Genomic DNA, 26,817 nt, shown 5'->3' on the forward strand with positions numbered 1-26,817 from the left:
ATAACAGCTATCAAATATTTGGAACCAAATACATTTTGGTTTTTATATGTAAATACAGATAGAAGGCAAACTATATGTATATTAGTGAGTGCAATACTAGCTCTGTTACAAATAAACCCTCTAATTTCTGGGGCTTAACACAATTGAAGTTTATTGCTCACTTATGTATATACCAGTCCAATGTGAATATTCCCGGTCAGAAGGGGACTTTATTCCTCAAGGTGATGCAGGGACCCAGGCTTCTTTTATCCTGTGTCTCCATCATCATCTGGAACCTCAGTATCTTGTTTTCCAGCTGGGCACAGTAGGGAAGGCATACCCAGTTTTTAAACATGCTGGCCTAGAAGTAACTAAAATTACTTTTGCTCACATCCCAATAGAGAGAACTAGTCACACTGCAAAATTTGAATGCCAACAAGGCTGGGAAATAGATCCCTGACTGAATAGCTAGCTGCCTGTTTGTTCCCCTATGGAAGGAAGGGCATGAATTTTTGGTGGGCAGTGAACAATAACCCCTTCGTGTTGCCATTTAATGCAGATGCCCATGAGACGACAGCAAGAAATTTCATAAGGTAACTTCCCAGTACCTTATTCTAGAAAAACAGGAGAAAAATATCAACCAAAGGACAGGCATTCATTGATGTGACTTGTGATGTCAGGTAACTGAGGCATGTAACAGAAAAAATTAAAGGAAAAATAGAACAAGGTCTTTGAGTCAGATATTTGAGTTCAAATCCTGACTCAGGCAGTTGCTAACTGCCTGATCGCAGGTGACTTAACCTCTTTGAAACAGTTTCCTCAACAGTGAAATGGGGACCACAACACCCACCATGCAGTTTTATAATGATTAGAGACTATATACATATATATTGCATGCAGTAGGAAAATGATAGCTAGTATTGCTATGTTTTCTGAATAAAGATTTCTTGAGAAAGTAAACATACCTTGTTTATTTTAAATTGCTTTCATAACAGAAAGTATAATAAAGAACAAGTAATGAAATGTACGTAAATACAAGTTGTGGGGATAGCGTGGATATCATGCTTCCAACTACGGATCTAACAGTATCTGTCCTGTACCAGCATGAAGCGAAAAATCAGTCTAATCAAGCAGCATGCTTAAACCACTTGTAACTGCTCAGGATTCTAGTTAGGAGCCATGGGAGAGGAAAAATAAGTATAAGATCAATAGCCATGATTTATTGAGTGCATATATTACATCCCTTAATCTGCCTGCCAACCTCATGGGATAAAGGATTACCACTGCAATTTTGCAGAAGAGAGAACCAAGGCATAGAGAAGAATTGTCCGAGGTGGTCCTAGGTGGTAGGTAGAGGTACAAGGATTCAAACCCAGGCAGTCCAGCTCTTAATCAAGTGGCCTGAGACCTTGTTGGAGGAAATGCTTTATTATGTGTGAAAACACTTGCACATGATGCATGATAACATTGTCCTGAAGTGTGGTTCAAATTATAAATGCTATAGGAATTTGGTCTGGAGAGGAACTCCCAGGGCTTGGGCATGACTGTATGCCAAGCATTGTCCTGGGCATTTTCCATCCTTCCCATTTAAGGAGAGGCAGCACAGCATATGCAAAGGGGAAGAGCATGGGCTTTGGAACCGGACAGGCTGGGTTTAAATCCTGGCTTTGCTATCTATAAGCTGTGTGATTTCAGGCAAATTACTTAACCTTTCTGATATGGTTTCCTCAATTGAAAATAGGGATGAGAGCACCTCCTTCCCAAGTAGCGGGGGGATTTTAGATAACATATGGAGAATACCTAACACAAAACTGACAATAAAGTAGGTGCCATTCATTCAATAAGTCCTGATTAAGTCCCAGGCACTTGGGAATAACACTATCAGAGTAAACCAGATTATACTGCTATAACAAACAACCCCCCAAATCTCTGTGATTAGCTATTCACACATGCAACTTTTCCAGTGCAGGTTGACTGGTGCTCTTCTGACATCTTTACATAGAGACCCAGGCTTGGGGAGGCTCCATCTCCGTATAGCCATGTTTGTCAAGGTAGGAAAACACGAACATGGTGATCAGCTCTCTGTGTCTTTAAGTTTCCACCGGGAAAAAACATATCACTCTGCTTTCATTCCACGGTTTACGCAAGTTGCAGGGCCACATCTAACTTCAAGGGGATGGCATGGTGGATTCCTACCCAGGAGAGCAAAAGAACCAGAGAATATTTGGGGAAGTTTTAATTATCACTACAGATGCAATCTGCCTATCTATAAGACAGATCCTCCAACCCCTATTTTAAGGAGAAGAAACTGAAGCTCAGAGAGGTGAGCTGACCAAAAAACAAAGTCACACAGCCAATCCACTGGGAAGCCAGGACTCAAGCCCCCTGCCACTTGCTCTGACACTCCAATCTACAGGCACCATGTCTACAGACTGTATAAAAGCATGTTTCAGGACGGAGGCAGGGAGGCCCTGCAAAGGTGTTGGACAGAACAGGAATTGAATAAATATGGCCTTTGTGTTTGTATTATGCAATAGCTAGTGTGGGTCTGGGGAAGGCAGAAAGGGGCGGAGGGGTTTATGTCAAGTATTAGTGGAAGAGAAGTTTGGCCAGATAAGAGCACCAAAAGTAAGAGTGTGGTAGAGACTACCTAGTTAGAGAATATGATGAAGGGGACAATTCAGGGCCATTATTCTGGCAGAGGGTAGGTGCAGGAGGAAGACAGGCCTTTGCAAAAGTCCAGAGTAAGGTGATAAGGGACAGACAGGAGTGAAGACAACAGGGATGCAGAGACGCAGAGGGAAGCACGAAACTGAGTTGCTGCAGAGAAAGCTCAACGGTTCAACGGTTCAATGGTTCAAAAGTAAAGACTCATGGAGGTGATTAACACAACGCCCCAGACACTCTTCATATCTCCCCCTTCCTAGCCCAGCCTGGTATATATACCACACCATTTAGATATACATATATACATAAATCCCTAGGGCCTCTTTTCCTCTTGTCTTCTTCCCTTTTTTCTTGCCTCTTCTTAAGGAGAATGGGGCGGGGGGCGGGAGGGGGGCAGCCTAGACGCGACTGGAGGCCCTTCCTGCCCGATCCTCAGCTTGTGGAATGTGGTCTTTTTTACCATAGCCAGGACCTGACCCTCCCCGTTAGAGGAAACCTCTGGAGGAAAAAGAGGCCTACCAGTCGACTCTTGCTCAGCAGACCCCGGGCCCGGGCCTAAAGCCCCTTGTTTGCCCACCTTCGATGGCGGCCCCCGCGAGCCCGGAGGGCGCGCGCCTCTGTGGACCCAACGCCGTCCTGGCGCCTCCAGCGCCCCATCTCTTCCACGTCCCCAACTCTCCTCCCCTCCCAGGCGGCAGCCCCGCGGGAGTCCCGGATGGTGCCAGAGGCCCGGCAGTCGGCGGCAGACCCCGGGTGCACTCCCTGCTTCTCCCTTCCTCCCTGACTCCTCCCTTCTCTGGGGAGGGCGCCGGGACCCAGGCCTCAGCGTCCTTCCTGGGGTGCTCCGGGGCTCTCAGCTGCCGCAGGCGGGCGCGGCCCTTCCCCAGCTGAAGGTGGGGGCCTGCGAGGCCGGCGTGCCAGCCTTAGCTGGGCGGGAGGGGGTTGCAGTGACTCACCGCCTGTAACCCAACACCCGCCCTACTTCCCTTCCTCCAGCCTCTCCCCAATCTCCGGACTGGCGGCCGCCGCAACACCTAACAAAAAATGAACGGGCGCCCGGGCCCGTGGCTCTCCTCGCCGGGTCACGAGCGGCCTCCGGCGGCCCCCGGCTTAAGGCGCTCTCGCTTCCCCGTCCACCCGGCTCGGGGAGCCGCTCCCTCCGCTCCGGCGCCTGCAGGAAGAAAGGCCGAGCGGCCGAAGCAGGAGGCGGCGGCGGCGGAGGGCCCTCTGTAGCTCCGGCCGCGGGCGAACCCGGGAGTGCTCGAGGAGGGGGCGCCGAGGCTTGGAATCCTCCGGTCCCTATCCCGGCGGAACGAGGACAAAGCCTCCTGGCTGCCGCCGCGGCCTAATCCGCGCGGCACAAAGGGCGAGTCCCGACACGCACCCATCCCCCTCCCAGCTCGCGGTGGCCCCCGACCGGGGGATGGGGTGGTGGGGAGGTGGGGAAAGCCCCGGCCACACCGCCCCTTGCTCCCCCTCCCTGGGGCCGAGCGTGCGCGCCGCCCCCGTTCCCGCCCCGTCTGCCCGTCCCCCCGGGGAGGGGTTGGGGGGCGCGGCGCCCCACATAACACTCCCCCTCCTGCTCTCGGAGCCACCCCTCTCCCCTCCCTCTTGCAAACACCACGGCCTCCCCTGCCACCAGCGCCACCTCGCCCGACGCTCCGCAGCTCGCGGCGGCCGGTGGGCGGTGCGCGGACCGTGCGCGCCGGGGGCGCCAGATGTGCAGTCCCGGCCGCCGCCAGTGACCCAGCTGCAGCCCAAGCGGGATCCGGGCCGTTTGCTTCATGCTGCGGAGGCGACCCTGAGCGCACCCCGGTTTCCCTCGGCGGAGACCCCGACACGCTGAGCGCTGCATCCCGGTCCTACCCTCTCCAGCTCGGCCTGCCCCGCGTTTGGATATGGAGGGGGCCGCTGCGCCCGCGGCGGGGGACGGCCGGGACTTGGGGCCCGGGGCGCCGGGCTCTTCCCCGGAGGCGGCGGCGGGGGCGACCGCAGCTCCAGTGGCGGCGGCGGCTGCCCCGGAGCCCAGGAAGCCGCATGGGGTGAAGCGGCATCACCACAAGCACAACTTGAAGCACCGCTATGAGCTGCAGGAGACCCTGGGCAAAGGCACCTATGGCAAAGTGAAAAGGGCTACCGAGAGGTTTTCCGGGAGAGTGGTGAGTGAGGAAATCCCCGGGGGTGCCCGACTAAACGCGGCTGGGGTCTGAGAGCGCGCGGGGCGGGGGTCTGTGCGTGCTGAGCCTTTCTTGTGGGAGAGGGGTTCCCGGGACCCCTCCAGACTCCTCACTGTCCCCCAGCACCCCGTGACTCAGGGGTGTCTTTTAACCGAAACACTTGTTACAACCTGTATGTAATATATACATATATTGGGATATATATATCCCAACAGCAAAGTCGTGTTTATGATTTGCAAACATTTTGCAGCGTCGGGACCATCAGGGTCTCCCTCGCGGGCACGCATTCAGACTATGCCCTGGAATGCCGTATTTCTCCAACTCCAAACAGATTCGCATCCTCATCTCAGAGCCGGTGCCAAGCGTGCTGTCCTGTAGGCAAATGCAGTCTCCTTACCCACCCAGCCATCCACAGACCCTCTCTCCGTGTCCTCTCACTTGGACTCCCGGTCGTCCTGATGCTGTAGCTGTAAAGGGAGAGCAAACCTGTGCCTGTTTTGTTTTTGTTTTTTTAAGAGAAGGAGCTGGGGAGCAAAAATAAAGGCTGCTCCAAGCCTGACAGTTTGCATCGTGGCTTCTGGGAGGACCTACGCTGAGTGGCAGCAGACGCATTGCATTTCAGGTGCCGCTGCAGGGCTACCAAATCCTTAGGGGATCTGGCCAGCGGTCCCACCCCCTCTGACAGCTGAGACGTTGCCAGGGTCCCAGCACCATTTCCACAGACCCAAGGAGCGCTTTGAATGCCCTGGGGTCTCGCTGCACCATCCCAGCTTTGGTTCCTTGTCATTTTCCTTTCTGTGGAACAGCCCATTGAAATCCACACTGGTTGTGGCTAGAGGGTTGGGTTCAAAGTGTCTGACTGTTGCAGAAAGATTTTGTGTGGTGTGTGGCAGAAAATTAACATGGCTCTTTGATTTGAAGCAGATCAGATGTATTATAATCGATTTAAGGCCAAAGTATGGAACTAATTATGGGACTCCTTGTGTGCACTTTTGGGGGTGTTTCGCGGCCCAGGGCTGCTTATAAACTTAATAAATGGCCACAGGGAAAAAATGAAATGAACTGTCGAATGAAGTGGCAGGTAATGTTGACATTTTTGTTTTGCATTTGTACAGGGACAGTTATATGGAAAAAATGAGACACCATCAGCAAAGTTCAGCCCCCAAATTCTAAAATATCTGAATGTTATCGGGACTTGAGTGATTTGGATATTCTCCTCATTTCTCAGCTTCACTGGGTTGATGTAACTTTTTCCGCTAGCTTTTTAAAAAGTCTGTAATCAGTTATTTGGAAATTGGAGATGTACATTAGATTTTTTAAGCTGCTTCTGTCATAAACTCTATAGCAAGCAAGTATTTGAGAATTCACTGTAGCAGGTGCCATTTTTGTAGTGTGAACATGTTCAAGAGGAGTTGGGCTGTAAAGATGGAAGAAGAGGCTGAGAAAAATGCACTTCATTCATGCTTTTCTTCTGAGGTGATATTCCCCAGGCTGATTGTTGAATAAGCAAAAGCTAAGCTTAGCTCCTTGGTCATGTTGTCTTAATAGCTGTTGAAGAATCACGCAGGGAAGCTGGAAGGAGGAGTAATGAAAAACAGATAGATGCGGTTCCGAGCTGCAGGTTGAGGATGTGAGCATGTGAGGGCCTGAGTGGTAAGGGTGTGTCCCGTGTTTTGTGAGGGGACAGAAATTGCCTAAATGCTTTGGGGAGCTGCTTCAAACTCCTTGGAAGCATGAAACCTTTCCTTATGGCAGACTTCGTTTGGAGCTTCACTGGGGCTTCCTGCCAGGCGTTCTTCCAGCCATCTGATCCACAGACTAGGATTGGTGAAAAGTACTTGCATCAGTAAGCAGGAGCCTGCCTTTCTCTCCGCGGGTGTCTTGCTCTTTCTTTGCAGAAACTCTGAGCATTCCGTCTGGATTTAGTCAAATGGCCACTAGGGGGCGCCCTGGGAACAGCGGAGTCTCGTTTCTCAGGCGCAAGACCTGAGTCCCGACCAGGTATTGTCTAGCTTGGGTTCAGTTTCCCATTGTGCTATTAAATTCAGTTAAATCTCTTGTTTTACTCAAAAATTATGTGAAGATTTTGAATTTGGCAGCATATCCAGGCCCAGACACTGGTAACCCCCAACCTGCTTCGTTTCTTCAGGGGGCTGCTTCTGCTGGGTAGATAACTTTAGAAGGTTAGCAAGATCATCTGGATGACACCTTGCATTAAACAGATGGGAAAACTGAGGTTCGGGGAAGGGAAACCCTCCTTGGCCCCGAGTGCTCCCCTTGCTGAGCCCAGTGCTCACAGATGGTGGAAGAACTTAAAGTGAGAAACAGGAATTGTCAGGTGGAAAATTCCCCTTGTCTGGCTGAAAACAAAAAACAAAAAAAAACAAAAATTGGCCAGCAAGTTGTTCTTGTCCCTACAGTGCTGGTGACTCAGAATCTGTCAAGAGAAGCAAGAAATTGTCATATAAAGTATGAACTTGGAGTTGTCTTCTGGTTCTGATGGTGCAATAAACATCCACAACTTGCTTTTGAGGTGTAGTAGAGGAGAATTTGGAGAGCACAGTCTGCGTATCTTTTCAATCTTTGGGTAGAGTCCTGAAGTGATGTTTGATTTTCATTTGTACAAATGCTCTTTATAGCATCTCTTGAGAGGGGCTGTGGCTTTAGCCCACTCTGCTGATGCAGGGGCCTCAAATCTTAGGCTGGGTGAGCGAAAGGCTGTTTGCAATGCTGTGAAATCAACACTCGGGTGGAAAGCAAGGGCCCCTCTCAGATGAGAGAGACGTTTCTAAAAATGATAATGTTGTGGCTTTTAATTGCACATCTGGCAGGGCTTTCTGAAAACAAAACAAAACACAACACAACATAACATCATTGTTGATATTCTGTGAAAGGTAGCTCCGAAGGGAGTTGTGAATGAGAAGCTTGGAGTCAGCAGGTGCAGCCCTTGGCCCGATCCAGGCATCCTCCCGTCTTCTGTCCCAAATGTAGTTCTTCAGCCGTTTGCTTGAGCATGTCTGTGAGACCAGGATGCAAAGTGGCTTGTTCCAGAGATTCACAACCCAATAAGGAGGCACTCTTGTGGAAGAGCCAAGAACCCCAGTTTATATTCAGATCCTTCACTTACACTTCCTGCCTTTGATCTTGGACAAGCTCTGCAACTTTTTGAAACCTCAGCTTCCTCATCTGTAAAATGGGGCTATTTATAGCCCATTTCATGGACTTGTGAGAATCAAATACAATAATCTATGTATAGCCTCAAGAGGGGAAATTAGTCAATTTAGTCCTCCTTTGAGTAGATTTTCTCATCTCATTTAGACTTTCATTTAAATTTTAAGACCATCAGATGTGTTGGACAATTGGCCTTGTATCACAGAGGGAGGAAGGGGGAATAATCAACTTTTCAGGGCAATTAAATGCATGCTAGGATAATTAGGGAGGTGCACCACAGGAAGCTGAGACAATCATCCAGATTCAGATAGAATCTAAACTCATTTCTAAGGTCTTGAATTTGGGCCTGGTCTATTGCACAACTTTTGTTTTGATACAGTTTTGAGCAGGGCTGTGGGGTGAGCCCCTGTGTCATAATACAGCATGTTTTGTTTGAGCCAAACTTCCTGAACCTTCAGGACACACAAAACATTGCCAAAAAAACAAAAACAAGAAACAAACAACTTTCTGGGGAGAGGTGTCATGCAACCACCTCCCTGCCAAAGGCCAAGTTCTCCTTTCTCTCTGCACCAAGTTATCTCTGTGGGCAGTGTGTGGTATGATGTGAGCAGGGGACAGGTCTCTGGGAGGGTCAAGGATGGGAGGGGCAGGATGGATGGGCACCGTGCACCCCTGGGTCTGCCTCAGAAGGAATTTGACGAAAAAGGTGTGTTTTAAGCACCGGTCAAATGTTATTCATAGCCTTGTGCTGGAAAACTGGGGATCAGATTGGGAAATGAATGAGCTGGGCTGCTGTGCCAGGGAGCCACGTGGATGCCACCAGGCGTGTGTTGCTGCAAAGGCCCAAACCTGGTTTTAGGACATAAGGGGCCTCGGCGAACATATGGTCCAAACTTTTTATCCCAGAGGAGGGAAAAGTAAGGCTCAGAAGTGTTAAGTGACTTTTCTGAGGTTGCACAGCTGGTAACTGACTGAGCTGGGTCTAGAAAACCTGATTCTCAGCTAAATATTTTTACATCACTCATTTAGTAAAACTTTACTAGAGAAAGAATTTATACTCCAATAGCAAAGATGAAATGTACTTCCAAATATTGAACTGATTCTGTTCAGTTCAACAAAGATTTATTACCACCTGCCATATGCTACTGGCCATGTTAAATGCTGGGATACAGAGATGAGTAAGATCCAGACATGAGCTTACAGTCTGCAGGAGGAGCCAGTGTGAGCAGTTCCTAGGCCACGGGCTCCCTTTCTTTCGAGGACTCAGATTATTTCAGGTGATTTCCAAGTTGGCGTGTAGCTCATTGAAGCTTAGTTCATCAAATTCAGTCAGATCTTTGAGAGGGGCAACCCCCCACCCAGCACCCTGCTCCTACTGCCATGGCTACCATCATTAACTTGCAGCTGACCTTTTTGAGAACTTGGGGTGTGTCTTGCTGTGCTAAGCGCTTTACGGACATTTTTCTCATTTATCAACCCTACGAGTTGTGCACTCTAGTTATATCCATTTTACAGTTGGGGAAGCTGACACTTTGTGAGGTTAAGTAACTTGCCGAGGGTCATACAGTTAAAAATGTCCAACAAGCCCAGAGCTGCTGGAGGATTCGAGAACCTTCCTGCTGCTGCCCAGCTGGTGGCCCCTGGCTTAGGGCTTGGTCCTTTCACTCGTGGCGCAGGAAGGGCAGCATCCGGAGATCCTTTTCCTGGTGGTTTCATGCTGGTCTTCAGGAAGGGGATATAGGGATGGGGGCATGTACATACTTTAGGATTAAGGAAGGAGTTTTCTCCTCCAGCTGACAGAGGGCACGTGCTACTGAAGATGACCCTTGATTGGGATTGCAGAAGACTGCAATGCAGGGCAGATTTCTAGGGTGTTCCTTCAGGTGTGTTTGGGCAACAGCGAGCAGACCAGGTGCTTGGAATGCAAGGTTCCTGCCGGGGTGCTGTGGGAGACAAGATTGGTAAGAAGGGACTAGGATAGGAGAAGTAATAATAAAATTCAATAATAATAATTACCATCATAGCTAATGCATATTGAGTGCTTCTAACATGTGGGGAGCATATGAACTGATTTAACCCTCATAACAATCCTCTTATCATCCCATTTTCAGATGAAGAAACTGAGTCACAGGGTGGTTAAATAGCCTACCCAGGGTCACACACAACAGCAGAGCCAGTTGTGGACCCGGGCAGTGTGAAGGTGGAGACCTTGCCTTTAACCCTCCCTTTCGCTGCTCCTGGGCACTGCTGAGCTGGTTCTGATCAAAATGGGGCTCTGAGCGCATCCGTCCGGCATTCTGGCTTGGTGCAGGGAGACCAGCTTAGAGGTTTTCACAAGAGTGGAGGTGTGAGGAGATAAGGATCAGAAGTCAAGTTGTGGGAGAGAGACATGTCTGCTTCTGGCTCACTGCCAGAGTGGGTTGTAATGAATCAGGTCAGGAAGCTCGCTCTCCACCTGGACACACACGGAGCCCTTTGTTTCCCAAGACAGCCTGAGACCCCACATCCCTAGGGGGCCTCTGGGGAGGTCAGCTGGATCACTCCCTGACTGCAGACAGAAATGCACCCATGTGACAGGACGTCTTGAATCTTGTTTCCTTCCGGGAAGCAGCGGGAGAGCAGGGGTTGAGTCAGGGTATCTTGTCTTTTAAGCCCTGTTAACCATCTTGAATCCATCCCAAATTGCCACCTACTGCCAACACCTTGCGTGGTGCCAGGCACATAGTAGGTCTTCAACAAAGGCTTGTAGGATAGAACTGAAGTGCATAAGGTGAGCAAGTGAATATCTTAGGAGGTGTAAAGGCTGTTGGTCATCATTTCTGATCTCCAGGAGCATTCAGATTTGCTGAGAAGAAAAGATAATGCCTGGAAATGAATTATGTAGCAAACCCTGCAAAGACAGACAGACCTTTCCCTCCACAAATTCCCTTTCTGCTATATTTGCTCACCCGTTCATCAGGGAGAGACATACATCCAGGCTTGCTGGCTTCCTGGCCATGGCTTCCTGTCCTCAGTGGCTCTGGAGTCAGACAGCATAAGTCTCATTTGTCTTACCCACATGAAAGTCCTGGAGCATCTGTAAGTTATGATTTGTGAAGTATCTGCTTTAAAGCAGAATGCATTTATCATTGTGCTGGCGCAGATGACAGTATACAGTGCAGGAATGAGAAGATCCCAGGCCCTTGACTGGGAGGGGCTGGGCCAGATGATCCACCCATGAGTGGAGTCTGGCTCTATTGATAAAATTCCCTGGAAATGGCCCAGGAGCAGCCAGATGTTGAATTCATGGCCAGGCTCTTCGGTAAGCTTTTAACTGCACATTGAAACTGGGGTTGGGCAATTCCATTCCTAGGTATATACCTGAGAGAAAAGCAAACACATGTTCACACAAAAACATGAATACGGATGTTCATAGCAGCATTATTCATAATAGCCCCACAGTGGAAACTACCCAGATGTCCATCAACTGAGGAATGGATAAATAAGATGTGGTATATCCATTTTATTTATGGAATATTATTTATGGAATACTTTATTCCATAATTTAATGGGATGTTTATGTATTATTTATGGAATACTATTTGACAATAAAAATAAATGAAGTACTGATACATGCTACAACATGGATAAACTTTGAAAGCATTCTGTTAAGTGAAAGAAGCCAGACACAAAAAAACACATATTATATGGTTCCATTTATATGAAATGTCCAGAATAGACAAATCCATAGAGACAGAAAGTAGATTAGCAGTTGCCTAGGGCTGGGTGGTTTGGGGGGAAGTGGGGAGTGACTGCTAATGAGTTTAGGGTTTCTTTTTGGAGTGATGAAAATGTTCTAAAATTGATAGTGATGACGGTTGCACAACTCTATGAATGAACAAAAAACCATTGAATTATACACTTTAAATGGGTGTGTTGTATGGTATCTGAATTATATCTCAATAAAGTTGGTATTAAAAAAAATTGGGGCTTGGGGTGGTGGTTGGGGAGCAGGGAGTTGGGTGGAAGCCTGCCTAGCAGGCCTCCGAGATTCCAAACTGCAGGGCCATGGACTCTCCCACTCATTCTGTATAAAAAGTAGAAGGCAGTGTCCTGTGAGCAAGCCCTGGAGCCTGCCTGCCTGGGTCAAAATTCCATCCCACCTCTTGACAGCTGTGTGACCTTGTGCTAGTTATCAATCTCCTTTTATCCTCCGTTTTCTCAAATGTAGAAAATAAGAAACATTTCTTATTTTGTGGGATTGTTGAGAAGGTTCAAGGGGATGATGTCACTAAGCCTTCGGCCCAGTGGTTGGCATGGAGTAGGTGCTCAGTAAATGCACCCAGGACCGTTGCTAGTGTAAAAGACACCTTTGTGTGAATCAGGAGAAAGGCTCCCTTCCCGGCAGGAAGCAGTCCCCCACCCTTGTGGCTCAGGGACAGTGGTGTGGGCTATGCCATCCCCGTGCTCTCCGAGCTGAGCTCCTGTGCCCGTATGGGGCAGCCCTGGTGGTAGCTTCCATCATTCTTTTATTAGCCACTACTTATTGCTGCTCTGGGGCCAGTGTTTCACCAGCAGAAAAATCCAACATGCATTGGTAGTAAGCACACAGATCTAGCAATGAAGCAGATGTATATAATGAGCACTTTCTCATGTGCCCAGGGCTGAGGGAAATTTCAGAGGAGAAGATGATGAGTCCTGCCATTGAGATACCTAGAATTTTAGTTAGAGATATGTGACTAATACATCTGGAATAATCTAAGAACAATTCAAAACATTGGACAAATGAGGGATAGAGGAAAAATCACAGCTGTAGAATCAGACGGACTTTAATTCAAATCCTGCCCTGCTCCTCAGTAGCTAGGTGATCCTGGATGAGCTGTACGCTTTAGTTGAGCATCTGTTTTCTCATCTAGAAAAATGGGGCTTCCCAATATCCTACCAAGTGGGATTGCCATGAGACTAGCCTGCGGAAGTAGATTCTTAAAAAGGAGAGCTAGTATTTTTATTTTGGTGAGAGGCAGTTGCTTAGAGTACCGGAAACCTTATCTTCGATTGCGTGGAGATCAAACTCTGAATTTGCTGTGTCCTTCAAGGCCCGTGCTGGGATCTCTAAACTCCCACTTCCTTATTCCTGGATCTCTGGATCTCCGTTCCTTCAGAGCATGTAGAGTGTCTTTGTTTGTCTGTCTGTGCCCCCCCTCCCCTTTCTCCCCCTTTAGAAGGCAAGCAGGAATGATATCTATCGTATTTGCCATGTTTCTGGTCTGTAGCTCAGTTCCAGGCATATGGTAGTGCTCAGTAAGAATGAATGAATGTCCCGAATGACTCTTTGTTGCTCAGATGTGGCCCTCTCTCTCTAGCTAAGCCAACTTGAAAGGTGAAATCACTGCCCTCCCCTCTACGTGGGATCAGACACCCAGGGGAGTGAATCTCCCTGGCAACGTGGAATATGACTCCCAGGGAGGAGTGTAGACCCGGCATCGTGGGACAGAGAACATCTTCTTGACCAAAAGGGGGATGTGAAAGGAAATGAAATAAGCTTCAGTGGCAGAGAGATTCCAAAAGGAGCCGAGAGGTCACTCTGGTGGGCACTCTTATGCACATTTTAGACAACCCTTTTTAGGTTCTAAAGAATTGGGGTAGCTGGTGGTGGATACCTGAAACTATCAAACTACAACCCAGAACCCATGAATCTTGAAGACAGTTGTATAAAAATGTAGCTTATGAGGGGCGACAATGGGATTGGGAAAGCCATAAGGACCACACTCCACTTTGTCTAGTTTATGGATGGATGAGTAGAAAAATAGGGGAAGGAAACAAACAGACAAAGGTACCCAGTGTTCTTTTTTACTTCAATTGCTCTTTTTCACTTTAATTATTATTCTTGTTATTTTTGTGTGTGTGCTAATGAAGGTGTCAGGGATTGATTTAGGTGATGAATGTACAACTATGTAATGGTACTGTGAACAATCGAATGTACAATTTGTTTTGTATGACTGCATGGTATGTGAATATATCTCAATAAAATGAAGATTAAAAAAATAAATAAAAATTAATAAAAATAAAAATATAATTTTAATCTTAAAAAAAAAAGAGTCCAAATGGAAAGAAAGAATGATCCAAAAAAAAATAAAAACTTAAAAAAAAAAAAAAAAAAAAGAATGAATGAATGAATGAATGAACAAGTGCATGAAGAATGCACCACTAATCCCAAGAAGGGAGGGTTCTGTGAAGGAGGGAGGCAGCAGTTGGCCCCGCAGGGTTTGTCCTCCCGTTTATCTCCATCACCCCTAGCCTCCCCGCGTTGTGAGAGCCTGGCACTGCAGCCCTCACAGCTGCTGGGGAGCAGGAGACTCCAGCCCACCCCGGACACAGCCTCACCCTCAGTGGCTACTCCCCGCCATTCCTTGGCGCTCTGCAGTTTCCTTGCGCTCCTCCCACACTTTTCTGTCTTCTAAAGCTCCCAGATTCCCATCTGAGAAGCCCTGGTGTTCGTCTCTGCAGAGCGTGCAAGCCTTAGATGCAAGATGCATTTGCAAGGTTTTCAAAACATTTCATCCAGGGTTGTAAATGAAGCACTTTAAAAACTGTAAACCTGCTGGAGTGCATAGTTAATGCATATCTGGAAAAAACACCACCATGATTTGCCTTTTAAACTTGAGAAAAGAATTCCTCTTTATTTACTTTCATAAGAGACATTGAGAGCCAAGAGGAGATTTCCAAGGGGATGGAGCTAAGAGGAAGCTGTGGTAGGTTTAGCACCTTTCCTGTAAGGCGAGGGTGTTGTTGAAGTTGCTCAGGGTTCAACTTTAATCTGTTTGGCTGAAAGGCCGATTCCCAGGAAAAAGTAGTTGCTTCTTTCTAGTAGTATCTCCTAAAGGGGTCCCGTTCCCTTCTGTCCATGTCAAGCTCCTAATATTGATGTGACTCGAAGGCCACAAAGGCAGCTGATTGCACCAGGTTAGAACAAATCCTTGCCAGCTGCTGTCATTTTACTATGAATTGGGTTCGGCTTGTGTGTGATTTGCCCCAGTTGTCAAAAGACACATTCCAGTCTTTTACAGGGTGGTGGGAAGGGGAGTGGGCGATCTGTTTCGCGAATCTAAGAGGTGGCTTCTGTGGTCAAGGGAGTGACCTCTGGGGCCAGACTGCCTGGGTTCGTCTAACCTCTTGTGTCACCCTGAGAAATTCCTCTGTGCCTCAGTTTCCTCATCTGTGAAATGGGAATGGTTATGAGGGTCAGTGAGTTATAGGCTCAGTTCTTAGAAAGTGCACAGCCCGCAGTGGATGGCCTATAAATGTTATTCTTGGAAGGGGCCCTCTGGGAACAGGGAGGAGGTTATTGTGGCCGTCTCGGTTCCTCGGAGCCGGGCACGGTGCACTGCATATGCGAGGTGTCCCCGTGTTGAACCCCCTTTGTTCACTTGTAAGTTGAGGGGCTCAGACAAAACATCCTCAGAGGTTCTAGCCAGCTCATAGGAAGAGAATACTAGGATTCTTGGAATTGAATGGGTGAAACAGAGACTTCGTTTCCTGCTGCCTGGCTTTTGGCTGAAGAACTCCTTATTGCCGGGAAAGGGAAGTATCTTCAGTTCTCAAATCCCCTTGGGATGGTTTGGTGCAGGCTCCGTTAACACACACTCAAGTGCAAGGAGAGTTTTCCTTCTGGAGAGTGTCAGCCTGTGCCAGGGAGGCCTTTCGAATGTGCCCCCTTCAGCTCTAGGCAGGTGGTATTAAGTGCGACGATGAGGTGGGTTCTGAACTAGACTGTGTGAGACGGAAAGTGCTCACCTGGAAAGAACCTGCCATTTTACTCATCTGTAAAAGCAGATAATTGTAGAACCTGCCTCCTGGGTTGTCGGGTCACACACACATGGACAGGGCTGAGCACAGTGCCCAGCAGTAGCCAGTTCTCATGAAATGTGAGCTGTTTTTCCTTGGGATTCAGAGATGAGCAAGCTCATGTTCTGCTGGGTTGCTTGGAAACATCTTTGTTCATTCTTTAGATACTTACGGTCTAGGCAGGAGGGTTGTGCTTTGCTTTTGTTCACAGAGGGGGTGTGGGGCAGGGTCCTGGGTTGCCTTTGCCCTGGGCTTTGTATTTGGGTCTCCCTGGGGGCACCTTTTAGTCCTCCCCAAGGCTCTAGCGGTGGTTTGGGCATTTAGCACCAAGGGAAGTGCAGCACTTTGATCCCAGGTGACAGATGGACTCAAGGTGAGATCCTAGGAATGAGTAGACTGAGGAGAGAACCTCCCCGCCATGGGAAGGGCTTGTTTTTAGTAATCTCACTTAAAGGGAAGACTTGACTAGCATGTCTACTACTCTTTCATCATTAAAGATGAAAAAATAAAGCTTACACTTGTAAGCTCTGTGTGTTGCCAGTGTTCTCTCACTGATCTCTTAGAACCATCCTATGCCACAGATGCTCTCGTTACCCCACTTTCCAGCAGTGGGAGCGGAGGCCCAGAGCCACGCCACGTGGACCTCGAGGAAGGCAGGAGTGGAACCCACTGTCTGTCCGAGCTTAGCTATGACCCTAGACTGCTCTCCAAGGAGGAGCAGAAATATCTCTGCCATTTTTTCTAGTGGCGGGTGTTCCTTCTGCCTTTCCCAGGGAGGGGGCTTAAAAATATTTATCCCTGTATTTGTTACTCTCCTTCTCTGTGCCAGGCACTGTGCCAGGCATTGGAGAGACAGCAGAGCGTAAGATGTGACCTCTGCCCACACAGCTCTCATCCACGTTTGATGCTAGAATGTGCATCTGACTTGTCACTTCTAGATCCTCGGTCCCGTGGTCCAACTTTCCCTGCTGGTCCGTTTAAGGAGACAGATTCTCACTCCAGTAAGAACCTCACTTTGCATCTTCCCGCTGGTTAATTGATATCTGTTTCCCAGACAGAATCAAGCGGAATGCTTGGGGAGGGAACACATGTGTGAGTGGGTGTGCCAGCAGTTGGTGGCAGAAATCCTGGAGAGGAGAAGGATTAAGTAGAAATCTCCACTCAGTTGCATCCACCTGCCTGAATACATAGGAAGGCTCAGAGCAAAAGGGGGAGTCTTACCCTGAGAATCCTAATAGCAGGAAACATTTAGGGAGCTGTTACTGTGTGCCAGGTGCTGTTCTAACTACATGCTTTCTCTCCTGGGAGCCAGTATTATTATTTCATTCAATTTGCAGGCGAGGAAGCGGAGGCTTAGAGAAATCAGGTGATTTGCCCAAAGTCACAGAGCCAGGATTTGGGGCTGTGGGCTGCCCAATTTCAGGGCTCGTGGTTGTGGCCACTGGGCTCCATTCTTCTCACAGGTGCTCGGCCTTGGAAGCTTCTGCAGCTCTCTGCTTTGGCTTTAAACCTGCAGAGCAGGATGACAGACACTGTCAAACCCAGACTTAAAACTCAGAGAAGTTGTCATCCAGCTTGTGCAAACAGCTATTTGAGTAACGTAGTTCCATGATCCTAATTTTTCTGTGCCATCCTCATTTATGTACTCCCAGTGCCTGGTATATGATAAGGATGCAATACATATTTGTTGAATAGCCATTGTAGTGTTATGCATCTGGGAATGTTAGAGGACTTGGGCGCTAGTCTTAACATTGTCACAATTTGAGTTGTGTGACCTTGGGCGAGATACGTCCCTTCTATGGCTTCAGCTAACTTATCTGTAAGATGAGTGCTCTGGGCAAGAATTTTTTTTTTTTTTTACGATCCATTATTCATTCCACAAGTATTTATTGAGTACCTGTTATGTGTCAGACACTGCTCTGGATGACAGGGACAGAGCGATCAGACAAACGAGGTCCCTGCTGTCTTGGACCTTACATTCCAGCCCTTTCCAGATTCGGCATCTTGTGAGTCTTTATGTCTTGTCCCAAATTGCTTCAGCATGTGGTTGCTGCATTCTCCCTGGTTTGTCCTTTGCTAGAAGGGCTGCTCCACCAGGGCAGGGGTTTTTGTCAGTTTCTTTTACTGATCTGTACCAAGAGCATCCAACAGCATCTGGCAAATAAATATTGGTAGCATGCATGCATTTATGCAAGAATGAATGATTGCAATATCTCTGCTGCTAATGAAATCTCAGGATTTAAATATTCTGGGGCTAAAGCCTGGGAAGAAAATTAAGGCACAAAAATCCCATTTTCCAGAAAAAATTAGTCTTATAAACAAGCAAGATGCAGCTGAGTTTGGAAAGGTTTATTATCTGCCAGTTGAGGGATTAGGGAGATGGGCGGGATTCCTTGCCTTTTAAAAAAAATCTGGTGATGCTTTTGCAAACCACAAACAAAACAAAACAAAAACAAAACTCTACCATTACTTTTCCTTTGCTTCAAGCGAAAGCAGCACTTGCTTCTTAAAACAGCTCATGAAGGAAAAATTATAAAAAATATTTTGCATTTCTCTGGTGGCAGCACAGTCTGAATTCCTTTCAGCCTCACAATGAGTTCTAATTTTATGAAATGTTTGGATTAGCAACCAATTTTCCGGTGGAATTTAGGAGGCTTGTATTCGTACTTATGCTTGAAGCGAAGAAATCTCATAAAATCCATTTGGTGTATTGGGCCCAGTGGGACGTTCTAGCCAAGGACAAAATGACCATCAACGGAATGACGGAGAAAGAAGAGATCTCTTTGGCAGCTGGGGGCAGGCTTTGCAGATGGTGGTGTGTTCTTGAACTGCAGTTTCTGAGGCTTCGTGGGGATTGCATACCACTTCCAACTGATCATAGGCTATAAAAATTCCAGCCCAAGTACAGTGCCTTGTACCTGACCTTGTTCTTTCAATTCCCAGAGCCAGAGGACATTGGGGCATCTGGTAATTGGGTGAGAGGCATTTGATAGCACATGATGTACTATACCTCCCTCCCCCCTCCCCATAATGCATATTGCCTTGTGATTTCCAAGGCAATAATTACGTATTTCTGTCTGCATTGCCCAATTTGGACACATGCTATTAAAATTAAAATTAATTACAATTAAATAAAGTTAAAAACTCAGTTCCTTGGACCCATTAGCCACATTTTAAATGACTAATAGCTCTTTGTGGCTAGTGGTTCCCACTGGACAGTGCAGAAAAGATCATTTCTATCATCTCTCAGAGAAAGTTCTATTGGACAGCGCAGCTCTAGACTCTGAGTTTAATGAGGGCAGGAGCCTGTTCCATCCCTCACCTTGCTTCATTAGCTCCGTAGCATTTACTGCTATCTGAAATTATTTCTAAGTAACCTTATTCATGATGTTTAATCTGGTATGTAATAAGCACTCCATAAATATTTTTAGAATGAATGAACGAACAAAGTGGTCTGTCTGATTCAGGCTTGCTTTGTATGTGATGGACACATAGTGGGACTTAAAGTAAATTGGAATGATTACTTGTAGAGTTGTAGCCACTGAGTGGATTCATCTGAAATTTGTTGAGCGTCTACTGTGTGTCAGGCATTGTGCAAAGCCTTGGAGGATACGGTGCTGAGCAAATAGACACGGATCCTCTAGTTAAGGAGGTTTTCTGGTCCGATGGTTCTTAAATTTGTGGACCCGTGAATCTCTTGGGAGTGCCTGTTAAAATGCGCCTTCCTTGGCACCCACCCTGGAGAGTCTGATTCAGCAGGGCTGGGATGGGAAGAAGGGAGGCCTGGATGTCTTATGCATTTTAACCCAGCAACTCAGCTGAATGTGAGGCAGGAGCTCCAGGGTCTGCACCGTGAGAAACACAGCTCTGGGCAATGAGAAGCTGCTTTGCTGTATTCATCTGCACACACTCCACTCTACTTTCTTCAGTCCCCACCTTCTCTTGTGATAAACAGAGGACCCTGGGACCCCAGGTTCTTATATTGAACCTTAAACTTGAGGTCTCTTTCCCCATTATCCCTCCATGGAGTAATAATAGCAAACAGTTCCATACAGTAAATGCACGGGGTGATGCACTAAGCATGTTAAATCACTGACCTGAGCCCATCCTCCTGGTAGGTATGCACCATCATTATCTTCATTGTATAGGTGAATAAACTGAGGCAGAGAAAATTTAGTCACTTGCTTGAGTTTACACTACTCATAGGTGGGATTCAAACCCAGGAGCCTGGCTCCGGTGTCTGTGGGTTTAACTGCTCTGTGACACTGCCATTGATTGTCGCTGGACTTTAAGCCACTGCCTCCTAAATGCCGAATGTACCTTATGATCCTTTTCTGCCAGTTGCTCGGTATCAAAGTTCAGGTAGGATTAATGAATGCCTGTTCAGGGGATTAGCAGGTGTCGACATTATGAGCTCTGTTGATCTACAAATGCCTGCCCCTGCCCTCAAGGAGCATAGTTAATTCATTCTGTAGACATTTTCTTGGGCTTACTATGCTCCAGCCCTGGGTGGGGCATGAGGCGTGGAGACTTGGCCATGGTCTAATGGGGGAAACAGGCAAGTAAACTGCGAGACTTCCGGAGAGAGTGTCACACTGAAGACAGGTTTCCTTTTAGGTAGGAAAGGCAAAGCAAACCTTAAATTTAGCTTTTCCTTCATTTTCCTGCTTGTGGCTTCTCAGTCTTTTACATTATTTTGCTGCGAATACGTCTGTCCGGTAGGGGTTGCGTGCGTGTGTGTGTGTTCTTGGGTATGTGTGTTTTCTGTGTGTGGTGGTGGGTCCAGCCACCTGTTCTCTTGTCCATCCCTGCTTCTAAGGAAGGGTTAAAACTGCTTAGAAAGGCTGGAAGGCCCTCAGAGCTGGGAGCTGCCCAGATGGTTTAACTTGCTTGTGAACCTTGAAAAAAGGAGAGTGTAAGGGAGAGGCATTAACATTTCCTGACTATGTAGTGTGCCTTCTGCAAGACACACTAATTGAGCCATTTATGTGGGGAATCTCATACAATTGTCACAGCAACTCTGATGTGTAGTGATTATTAGTTTCACTTTCCAGTTAAAGAAATAGATGCTCAGAAAGAGTACTCACCTGCTCAGGTAGCACCTACATTAAAAACCTCACATCTGTCTGACTCCACTGCGGGCCCTTCCTGCTCCATCAGTGGTTCTTGGTCCTGGCTGAGCATTGGAATAAGCCGAGGAGCTTTTAAAATACATTGATGCCTGGGTCCCATCCCAGGCTAATTAAATGAGACTCACTGGGAAGGGGGCCTAGGCATCAGCATTAAAAAAAAAGATCCCTAGGTCATTTTGAGGCACTGCTAGGGTTGAGAGCCACTGGCCAGAACATCACTGGCTATGGAGGTCCCAGGGTCTTCAGTCCTGAAGGTGACCCCATCAATACCTGGTTGAACTGAAATCTTGTTCACAGGAAGGACCGTCTCCTCTCCCCGTGTCCCTGCCTCCAGTACCTTCTCACCGTCCCATGGGGATTGCATGCTTTGCTTTCTTCAGGGATGACTGGTGTGCCCAAAGCCTTCCCACTGGACCTGAGCCGGGACCTTTTGCTTGGTTGCATCATGGGCTGCCCGTAAACCGGCAGCTGGCTTGTTTGCTTTGTAGGCCCCAGTTGTAGTGACCTTTGTCTGTCTGTTTATTTCAGAGAAATAGTTCCATCCTGCAAAATCAGTTCCCTGGGGGATAAAGAAGTACATTTGGAGGGACTTCTTTTAGTGGGGTGACCTGAAATGGCCTCTCCAAAGCGGCTCCAGCTGTGCCTTTTCCCCAAACCCCTTCCCCACTTTGCCCTCTGACATTGTCCTTTCAGCCTCATATTTTGAAGCTGTCTTTGCAGTGCTCTCACTCACTGACATCTCTCTGTAAGGCCTATTTGTTAATAATAATAGTAATAATAAAACAGCCAGTATTTTTGGACCATATACTGTATGCTGGGCAACTACTGGGCATTTTCGATCTCACTGCATTTTATCTTTTCTGGGCAGTGATGAGAGTAAATATGAGTCTGAATTCTGGGGATTTTTATCCTTAGAACAGGGGCAGTAACAATTGTGCCACTGTTTTGTGGCATTGTCAGGGGATGAGGTGTTTCGTGGACTGTAGAGGCTGCCATATTGGAAGAAATTGTCTTGGCCCTGGTGGGAGTGGGGGGTAGTTGGCTAATTGCATGGAAGGGTACGGAAAGAGCAGAGAGTAGCCTAACAGCCCCTAGTATTCAAATTGCTATGGGTCTCAGACTCAGAAATGGAGAATGCTTATTAATCTGATGCATTGGTTAAGCGAATGTACTAGTAAATTGTAATAGAAAGCTCTAAATATATGTATATTTTCAAGGTAATTGAAGCTTACCCATTCAAGGGCCAATACTTTTTAAAATGTTAGCCATTTCTTACATTTCTTCATTCAAGGGCCAATATTTTTTAAAATGTTAGTCATTTCTTCTCTGAACATCAGTCTTAGGTTAATGCTGAGATGGACTCAGAAACACATTTGGAAGCAACTCGCAATATTATCTGAACATTACTTGCATTTTATGACCTGCTTAAAGATGCAGGGAATAGAAATCTTGCAGATGGGATGCTTGCATCAGAGCAGGGCTGGTTTCTGCCTTCTTAAAACAAAGTAGTTTGAAGATGGTGAAACCTTTTCTTGATATTCTTGCGGTCCTTTCCTAAATAGTCCTCAGTACTGTTTGGGAGTTTTCATATCTGCTCTTTATGGTTTGTCTATCGTTTCCCTCGACAACTTTCATTCCTTTTTTGAACCTTTTTTTAAAAAAAAAAAAAACTTTTTCCTATAGCAAAAATAATGCATGCTTAATGTGAAATCTTACAAGACACAGAAAAGTTGAAGGTAAAGTTAGTTGTCATGTCTTGATTCTTTCAGTGAGCCTGTCTCAAGTGTCCTTCTGGTTCCATTTTTCCAACTTCCTAAGTTTGCTGTTACCAAGCTTGTTGGAATTGTGTTAGTAGGGAAAACATGGGTGACCATCTGTGGGGGTTGGTGCATGGGTTCTGTGACATTTCCTTGGGTGGCTTTTCTAGGGTCTTATTTTAGAGAATCCTTCCTCATACAGTTTTCCCAGTTGAATGGGCTGTGACAGTGGAACTAGTGAAGTTGTTTTCTCACATAACAGGATGAATAATATTGGGGGAAATCGGGCTAGCCAGGGCCACCCGGTCCATATGTGGCCAAGCTGGGTCTCTTGATTTGAGGTGCGTTTCTTATTTCACCAACTCCTACCTGTCTTCTAGATTGTGGAGTTCAGGAATAAGTGGATTTGTAACAAAGGAGATGCACTATATTTGGATAACTAACACCAAGAAAAACCTATCTGTACCTCAATCATCTAGGTTGTTCAAGTGGCGGATTTTTAAACTTTTTATTTTTGAGGAAGCAAGCAGAATTTAGCAATCTCTTGAGCACATCAGATCCAGTCTCTGAACGTCAGTCTTAGGTTAATGCCGAGATGGACTCAGAAACACACTTGAAAGCAACTTGCAATATTATCTGAACATTGCTTGCATTTTATGACCTGCTTAAACATGCAGGGAATAGAAATCTTGCAGGGACAACTAATTTACTTGTTCACCTTTTATGCAGATGGGATGCTTGCATCAGAGCAGGGCTGACTTCAGATGTCTGCTCCAGGATATTTTAGCTGAACTGTACGAGTCCACTAAACAAATGTAAGAGTTCTGGGGAAAGAAGAGCTGTGTCTCAAACCAAATGTTTTACATGGAGAACATTTGGGGAATATTGGTATTTGTGTGTACAGTACATCAGAAAGGAGCTTGGAGGGGTTCAGCTGGGATGTTTTTGGCCTGTGGTTGCTGGATTTGACAGTTTTGTTGTAAGGGAATGGTTCTTATGAAGTATTGCCATAAAAGCAATGCTCGATCCAAGAAGGAGTGTCCTTGTTTAGCCGCACACTCAAATTGTTCTGATTAGCTCCCCAGTCAGATCTTCCAGGACCTTTGAACAGTCTGATATCCAAGCTGGTCTTTCCCAAAGCTTTAACACTACAGAAGGGTGTACTTGTGGTTCCATAGAGTTGGTGAAATGGGGAAACAAGTGAGGCCCAGTGAAAGCAGCAGTAGTCACAGGACCCAAATACTTGGGTGTTGCCTTTCTTATTCGTGGGAATTTTGGGAGGTTACAACTTTTCTGTTTCAGTTTTCCTCTCCTGCAAAATAGATTGCCTATCTCCTGGCATGGTGGGAAGAATAAAATAAAATGGGACAATAATTGGAGGGGGTCATTTATACAATGTGGTGTTGAATCCATGGGGTTGTGGGCTTGTCCACAGATATAGAAGCCACGTGAGACCAGAGTGGAATCTGGGATATTGTCTGGGTAGATATCTGACTTCAGCAATTTGTGGATACTGGGCCTGGTTGGTGGTGGTAGTGAGTGGATAGGTGGGAAAGGAGTAATTCTTACAAAAAATTAGGACTTATACTACTCATCATGTTTGATTCAATTCAATTCAACAAATATTCATTGAATGTTAACTTTGGCGCTGGAGTGTCCCTAGACACAGTGGTGAATAAGGCAGTTATGGTCCCCGTCCTGCGGTTTCAGCCTGCTACACCTGATACTGACTATGAATGACCTTCCCTTTTGTTAGATTATATCTTGACTGCAATCTGGGTAGCATGGATGATGACTGGAAACTATTTTGTAGGTGTGAACATTATTTGGCAGGGATATGGCTAGACTGCCTGTACCTTTCTGCAAGGTAAGTCAGGCACTCAATATGAGCAAGTGGAAGGGACAGTGGAGACGCTGTCTTGGCTCTTTTGGGGGATGGGTAAATGAATAACTGAGCAAAGTAAGACTCAATTCTGGATTGAATTGATTCTTAATGAGGAGTGGGAGTGAGACGTGGAGGGGGTGGAAATGGGGAAAATTCATAGAAAGACTTCTCAGGAGGCCCTCACCTCTGCACATACACATCACTTTGCCAGTGATCTCACAAAGGAACACTTTCCTGGGTAGTGTCTTAGAGTCACCTATGCCTCTAAGCTTGTGCATCTTGTCCCATCTGGAGTCTCACCTGCCTGAAGCCCTCCCTCCTTCTCCAGCCCACCCTGCAGCTGGGTGTGTACTAAGTAAACTAGCTCTCTCTTCCCAAGTCTACTCATTGACATCTCCTGATGGGATTTAGGGGTCTCGGTTACAAGTGACTCATTTAAGCAGAAAATGAATTTACAGGTTATGTTTGGGGTATCCCATAGAATAAAGCTTTGGAAAGCCTGAGAACTGAGAGCTCTAAGGAACCAGGCAGGAAAAGGAACTACTAACAGACGATCTCTTCAGAATGTTGCTCTTGGGATGAATGCCCCAAACATTTTCAAACCACTCCAGATTCAATTCTGGGAGAGAACATCTCATTGGCCAAATTCTAGGGTAACACGCCCACCCCTTGGCATGGGGAGGGTGCAATATTTTGAATGAGAGTCTCTTTAAAATTGCATCCAATGGGGTGGGGTGGTCTCCAGAGCAACGTCAGAGTTTCTACCAGTAGAAGGGTGAGTGGTGCAAGCAGGCCGGGGTCTCAGTGTCCACTACCCTTTCCAGTTGGATTGTAAGTGACTCGAAGGGCAGGTCTGGGTCACGTTCACCAGGACTTGATCAGTGCTTTACCCAGAGCAGATTTTCCAAAATTGCTTGCTGGGGGATTAACTTATTATTGCCCTATTTTTGGATTTTTACGGACATGACTCCCAAACCCTCCTGTCCAGTCCTGCCTTTTGCCCAGCTTCCTTGGCTGCTCCCACGGAGAGGAGCGAGACACACTGATAGCTATGCTTTTGAAGATGAAAGTGGTTTTAATACTAGATTTTAAGAGTAGGAAAGTGCTGTTTGGCCTTGGGGGGGCCTTCATCTGCAAAGATTCCGATTCAGTTCATGTTTATCAGGCATCTGTTCTGTGCCAGGCTTTGTGCTGATTGGCTCATCAAGAGCATTGTCTTTAATAAGCTACTTCAATAAGTAGCTCTCGTACTTATTGGTTGTGTGCCCAGGGAAAGTTACTTGACCTCTCTCAGACTCAGTTTACATTCACTGAGAAAGCAGAAATAATGAGAGACTGAGAGGTTTAAACGGGGTGGTGCCTGGTGCCTGGCACACAATAAGGACTGGATAAATGATAGTTAATTTTATCACTATGTGCTACTATTGGACATCATCTTCCAACCTTCTGGAGTTGGCACTGTTACTTCCATTTTAAAGGTAAAGATGAAGATGAAGGTTTGGTAATTTGGGGTGATACTGGGGCAAGTAAGGGAGAGATTAGCAAGTAATAGGCAGGTGGCTGGGCTTTAGGTTAGGTGGCATGATAAGATGTCTCACTGTGGTTTTATGTTTGTTCAGGGTCCATCTTAATACTTGGTCCATTTCGGCAATAGCTTCTTTTGTATACGCAATGCACCAGGAACCTGCTAGGCCCTGGAGACCCTGTCATGACTAAAACAGAAATGTTCTCTGCTCACATGAAGCTTATGAGTAATGGCGATTGAGGTTCTGAAAGGGGACCTATAAGTGCATGAGAGCTTATTGCTGGGATGAGCCATGTGTGGGATGGATGAGGAGGGATTTGGGCAGCTGAAGAAGTTAGTTGTGAATGACAGGATAGCGGGGATCCTGGCAGAGAAAATGCCATGCACAAATGCCTGGAGGCATAAGCCCACTCCTTCACCCAGGGGCCCTTTCAGAAGACGGCACAGCCAACTCCAAGCCTTGGGTACCTGTAGTGACCACAGACCCCACCTCACTCTCCCCAAGGACAGTAAGTGAGTGATGGGTGGCAACCCACCTGGTGGGGCATCAGCAAATGCCCACCTGGGCCTGAACATGCTCCTTGGGAGGGTGGGGGGGGGGGGTCAGTCTGTCATCACTTGGGGCTGTGCATTCATAAGTAGCCAGAGGAGCCGCTGTGACAAGTATCCCCAGCAGGTTTGTGGAGCTGTAATTAGCAGG

The 26,817-nt window shown here is 46.9% G+C and overlaps 1 protein-coding gene and 1 long non-coding RNA gene across 2 annotated transcripts in view; one reads left to right on the top strand and one right to left on the bottom strand.

Moving 5' to 3' along the window:
- Positions 1-935: 935 nt before the first annotated feature.
- LOC119541728 lies at positions 936-3,552 on the bottom strand. The gene is made up of 2 exons (XR_005218337.1): positions 3,166-3,552; positions 936-2,171 (listed from the first exon to the last, which is right to left on the bottom strand). It is a non-coding gene; the product is annotated as an uncharacterized LOC119541728 (long non-coding RNA).
- A 956-nt stretch (positions 3,553-4,508) lies between these two features.
- Positions 4,509-26,817, top strand: part of NUAK1 (NUAK family kinase 1) — a 72,450-nt gene continuing 50,141 nt past the window's right edge. The window contains exon 1 of the mRNA XM_037845905.1: positions 4,509-4,805. Within this exon, the coding sequence (XP_037701833.1) occupies positions 4,545-4,805 (261 nt within the window). The 5' untranslated portion in view covers positions 4,509-4,544. The remainder of the gene's footprint in view (positions 4,806-26,817) is intronic.

This window comes from Choloepus didactylus, chromosome 8 (genome assembly GCF_015220235.1).
Source record: "Choloepus didactylus isolate mChoDid1 chromosome 8, mChoDid1.pri, whole genome shotgun sequence".
Classification (NCBI taxonomy): Eukaryota; Metazoa; Chordata; class Mammalia; order Pilosa; family Megalonychidae; genus Choloepus; species Choloepus didactylus.